A 6000-nucleotide genomic window follows, 5' to 3' on the forward strand; every position below is an offset into this window, starting at 1 on the left:
TGTAAGTACGACAGGAACGAATATTATAATAAAATAATAAAAATTGATCTCGACTAATGTTGTAATAATAAAAATTTATCTCGACATTAATTTTAATTAGGAAATTAGCTTTTAAAACTCCTTTAAAATTATTATCACCATTTTATATATACTGCACTATGAAAAAATATTGTAAATTCAAATATAGTATGTATTGTAAATTACAAATTAGTATATATATATATGAATGTACATATATAATATATACAAATTCACATGAAATTATTTAAGCATTGAAGATTCAGCTTCGACCGACAATTATGAGTATATATATATTATATTTTCTATTGTGCTTTCACATGTACGATCCAATAAAATTCTTGTCTATGTAGAGTCCTCAAATTTTGTAAAATTTTTAGAAATTGAGTTTCAATTTTTGTTATTAAATAGTCTAATAACTTAACATTTTGTAGATAAATAACAGTTCATTTTTATGTTAAAGAAAGTGATCTTAGGCACGAATTATAATGCATGTTTTGGATTATAACTAATCTATATCCTTTTATAGCTAATCTATATTCTCCTTATATAACATTTCTCTTTCTGCTATATCTGTCTATATTAAAAAAGATTCTTTTTCTATTCTGCTTTCTATAGTTGTCATTTATTTTTTCTTTATTTGTATATTGCTCTAAACTTCATTATGCATATAAGGTATTCCTGGTTGAGACACACTCGTCATAAGACTATCGACCGAAACTTACCCTCTCGAACAAGCGGTCGTTAATTTTGCAAAAAATTATTATCTTGTTCAAAAAAAATCATTTGCTACATATTGAATGCGTCCGTTCTTGTAAAATTTTTTATGCGTTCTCGTGCGAGCCGACGCGCGTTGCGAAAGGTATGTGATTGCGTAATCACAACTTATAAGCGGATCGCTTTCCGTAATCGAGACATTGCGGTCGATACCCGAGGGACTTCCACGGTCGGCTGAAGACTGTTTCCTCATGAATCGACTCGATCAAACCGACACACCGCAAACAATCGCCGCCGGTTCTCAGGAGCGAATCGAAAGCAAACGTTTCAGCACGGCCACAATGTACCCTCGACAAGCCTTATATCGGGATAATTAGAAGAGAATTGCTTTGTCATTTTCGACGTGCAATAGGGCACTTAACAAGCTCGTTCACAATCTACGCGCAGTCTGTGCCCCTTGTGTTCGGAATTTAATTAGATTCGAATAGAATCTCTCCCCATGAGAGACTCTCGTCATTTTGCAATGTAATTACGCAATGATAATGAGAAAAAGCACAACTTTTTTCTTTCATGTTTTTCGAGGAAAACTCGGACTTTTCACATCATTACAGAATATCTAAAAAATACGAGATAGATTTTATTCTGATAAAGTTGATTTTTTACGAGATTTTATTATACTTTTTATCATAAAAAGAAGACATATAAAATTCTTCTGTTCAAAGTAGTGACACGTTTATAATATTAAAATAGCATAAGTAAATATGAATCGGTTTTTTCGTACTAATATTCGTTAGTTATAAAGCAAAGAATATTCAGTTACTCAATGCATCTATTCTATCGTACTTAGGTAATCGCCGTACGCTATCCAGATAGTGTGCAAATAATACCGTTAGAGAACACGACATCCTAGGCATATCGTGTACACCTGGTGTCGTTGCCTCCTGACGCCAATCGTGTGAGATGTTTTAACGAGCGAACTTCTGCCTGCAAATTTTCGCGCAATCGTTCTTATGTAAGAGATCTGATATCGATCCATGGAGAGATGTTCGCCGCGCATTAGCAACCCGATACCGTTATAAATAACGTTCGTCACTTTCGTGAACGTTAACAATATGGTCATTTGCAATGCCTAGTCATAACAATAACCACACAATGACAAAAGAAAAGTTCTATTGGTAAGAGAAAGAGAAACCGTAGATTATTATTCGCGGTTATTATTCGTACGCCTGATCAATACGAGTGGGAGAATTTATCATAGTCCAATACTTAAAAAATCACCCGGGGAACTCTCAACAATCGGATCATTTGTTTTGAAATGCGTATGAGTCAGTACAATTGAATTTCATAATGGAGAGACAAAGAGATATAGCGGAGAATAAATGATACTCTGTGTAGATATACCGCGTATAGATTCGGATTGAGTTACATTTTCTAAAAGCATTGCACTCTGTACGTTTAATTTTTTTCTAAAATATACTACTTTAAAGCTTCAACACGTTCCTGTAGTTTCTACATTCAATGTAGTTTCTACATTCAAAGAAGGACATAGTTTGCATGATCAATAAACATTGAATTAAATTGAGTGATAATTTGTATTGAAAGACGGCTTTTCAATTTCATTTTGTTAGTCAATAGCCGCAACAAATACTGCGTTTGCAAATAGCAATAAATATTGATACTGATGCTGCCGTTATTAGCGAGATTTTAATTCCCCAGAAACGCAGATTGCATGGAAAGTAATCGCAAATTCACGGAAAGAGAAATATCTCATACATTACGCGTATTATCAGCACATATGTGCCGTTGTTTTGTCGGCGATTGTTCTGTCTCTCTGCGAGAAGTGGAATGCTTTGCCGCAGGATCACAAATTATCATAACGACATTCCGAGGCTATCGTCAATGCCGTCCGTTTGCCTGAACGAACTAAATACAATGATTTTATTTTCCAATAAAGAAAAAACATGCGACCTTCAATTTCACGCCGATACAATTTTCATAAACAATTTATTTTAATATGATAAAACAAATTAACTTACATAAATATATAAAATATACAGAGAGAGCACTCTCTATATAGTTTATCAAGCAAGAAGAATTTGAAGAAAAATCAATAATGTTAATCTTGTTTCTATATTACTTTGTATGATATATATGCAAATTTTAATCACCAATGATTGCATTTAGATTGAATCGACTCAGGAGGAGATAAACGAAGTACTTTTTAATTACAACCATATTCCGCATTCCGCGCGCGGCTCGAAACGTGACGGCAACTACGAGAAGCGCGGGAAACCGTAACGAAATCGTGATCCACCTTAATACAGGCCTCACGATTATTGCGAGAAACTGTCGCATCGTCCGTGGCCGCTGGGCATCAAAGCCATCGTCGAGCAAAGTATTTTACGTACAAATGGAAATCATGGGTTGCGCGCCGAGTTTATAGGTACCTCTTTCCTCGTCTTCCTCTTTGCCTTCCGAGACCCAAGTGTTATTAGGTGAAAGAAAAAAGAAAGGCGAAGAGATGAGTCAAGAAAAAGATGGGTTACCGCACGTCGACGGGAGCTAGGAACGAGCCATTAAGCTTGTTAAGATTTAAATCCATAGCTGGGTACGAGATTTTCCATGCGGTTTCCGCTTGACGGGCGTGGCGTCTGTTCTCCATCCATATAGGTGACCTATACGTCCCACATCTTCAACACGATCTGCGTTTTCTCTCTGCGGAGCCGCGAGTATGCGATAATCGAGCCGCGAGCTCGCCTACGTGGTAACTGTACATTGTGGGTCATTGCTTGCGATAAGTGCCCTGAATGTCCGACATTTTTGCGAGATGTTAATGGGCTCGATCTTGGACACCGTGCACGCGCGGGGATATATTCTCCTTTATCGATTAGCTATGCCTACCCGACACGTCGAAATGTCATAGAGAAGCGGTTATGGGCGAAATTAAATTTGCATAAACGTCACAGGCCGGCTCGACTTGCTCGCTCGCTATGGATTTATGTCAGTCTTCCGGGACGGAAATCGTGCGGCTGGAGGGCAGTTACTCTCCTAGAGGAAATTCACCTACTTTTGACGATTATGCACGATTTCACGCGGCAATCTCGATCGCTTCGTCGTGATCCATCATTATCGATACGTAAAATATCCTTCCTCTTTAACGCTTTCCCGTTAATGACACTTTGATAAATCGAGCTTCGAACTTTATCGAACGCATAATTACAAAATTATTTGGAAATTATTTTCTCACTCAATTAAACTGAAAGAATGCGAAACAAAAAGCAACATTCATTTTAGACGATTTTCTTTAACTCGACTGGTATAATAATAACTCAATGCTGCAAATTGCAATGTTACAATAAATAATAATTGAGAATTATATATTGAACTCCCTTTTCAATAATTGAACGAAAAGAAACAATTAAAGTTATCAAATTTGTTAAAGCATTGTCAGAAAATAGAGTAATTAATGATAAGATTTCGAATATTATTAACGCTGTCTAACTTATTGCATCTTGGACTCAATGTGTGAGAAAAATACATAAAGAAACTTTCTATAAATTATTAAATTGTGATTACTTTTAATAAAATAACATTTGCAGTTGACAGATTAGATATATAAAATATAAACTTCTCTTGTGTTCCGATATAATCAATAAACGATCATGTATTTAAAATTAAATTATGTACAATCAGAAAACAAAACAAGCTATATGACAATTGAATTAAAATAAATATAATTTTATTCTATTCTGATATAAAATGAGAGAGTTTTTTGTACATTTTACAAGTGTACTCTATCAAACGCAAATATTATTTCATTGAAAAATATTTCTATTTTAATATATTTTTTGTAAAATATTCGTTGTGTGTTTTTTTTCTCTTCTGACGCCATCAATCTGAAGATCCGTGATGAATGGTTGGGAATTCTTTAATGGATTGCTGTCTTCCGCCGAGTGCAGTTCCGACTAAAGTGCAAAATCTCCTCAATTTACGATCGAAAGTCTCGAACCGTCATGGTTACGTGCAAGAACGCACGATCAATCGATCGCGGATCTACATTTTTAATGGCACCGATAACGCACCTGGCGCAATAATGCGGGCCTTGATGAATAAAGTGTATGTGTATTTCATGTCGCGGTCCGTAGGAGTGCTCCCGTTTTCCGAGATAATCGCGGTTAGAAACTTGCTGATCCTGTTCACGAACCAATTGCGAATTAAACTCGAAGGAAATCGCTTCGTCCGGGCGATCGTCGCGAACATGTATGCCTTTTATCGACAACGCGAGCGTAATCGAATGCGCGCGTAATCAACTCGCGGTTATTTCGAATTAACTTAAGCGATAAGACAATTAACAGGCTCGAGGTAAAGATTATCGATGCTCGTGGTTATGCATCCGATGCGTGATTTGAGATTCAATTGCAATTTCCGAAACACGCATAAGTCGTGAAAACTCGATGAGCTGTTATCGCGATCGGCTACTAGATACGATTATCAATTGGATTCGTTAAATCAGAGATAAGAACTCTTCTCTGCGAGTATGATTACAAACCCACGGAGATATAATTCAAAGATAACAAAAATAGTAAACAAGATCTTCTGCAATAACATGGTACACTGATATTGAAATGAATATCGATGTAAATATCCTCGTCGTTTTCAGAATGTCGATGTAAATATCTTCGTAGCTTTTTACCTTCGTATGAAATATGGCGAAAATCCTCGGTAGCACGAGCGATGGCGGTGAGGATCTGCAACGTCATCGCGTACACGGTCCACCGTTCCATCTTGGCCGCGTGCAGTTCCCGCTTCTGCAACATGAAACATCGATTTTTTATTCTGACACATTCTTTTACAGGTCATGTGGGAGTGGAGCCCAGAATCGATTATCAGGACTTCTAATTGGGACGCGAAGCCTCTCGGGTAGCACGCATTACTGGGGTCGAGAAAGCTTGACTAATGGAGGGATATTGGGAAAAGGGCGAAATGCTCACAAAAATAGTCAACAAGAGAGAAAAAAGGAAATGACAAATTGATGCAAGAGAGAGCAAGGCTCTCTATCTTCGTTCATTTCCTTGACATTTGCATGTTCGTGTCGTTAGGTTATGTCCAACGAAATGGCCTTGGACATTTTCTATGTCTACAAATAAGCGGGCAATGCGAGCTCGCTGCAATTAATTGCATAGAGATAAACCGCGTGATTTGACGGTGCAATTAAGATCGATCGGATTATTTCTGAGTAATTTGGGACAGATTCTACCAATGATT

At 36.8% G+C, this 6000-nt stretch overlaps 1 protein-coding gene across 1 annotated transcript in view; it reads right to left on the reverse strand.

Annotated features, from left to right (window-relative positions):
• Positions 1-5522, reverse strand: part of LOC105626587 (semaphorin-5B) — a 68800-nt gene extending 63278 nt beyond the window's left edge. The window contains 1 exon segment of the mRNA XM_012207884.1: positions 5429-5522. Coding sequence (XP_012063274.1) covers positions 5429-5519 — 91 coding nt within the window. The 5' untranslated portion in view covers positions 5520-5522.
• Positions 5523-6000: the final 478 nt, after the last annotated feature.

This window comes from Atta cephalotes (assembly GCF_000143395.1).
Source record: "Atta cephalotes unplaced genomic scaffold scaffold00001, whole genome shotgun sequence".
NCBI classification, from domain to species: Eukaryota; Metazoa; Arthropoda; class Insecta; order Hymenoptera; family Formicidae; genus Atta; species Atta cephalotes.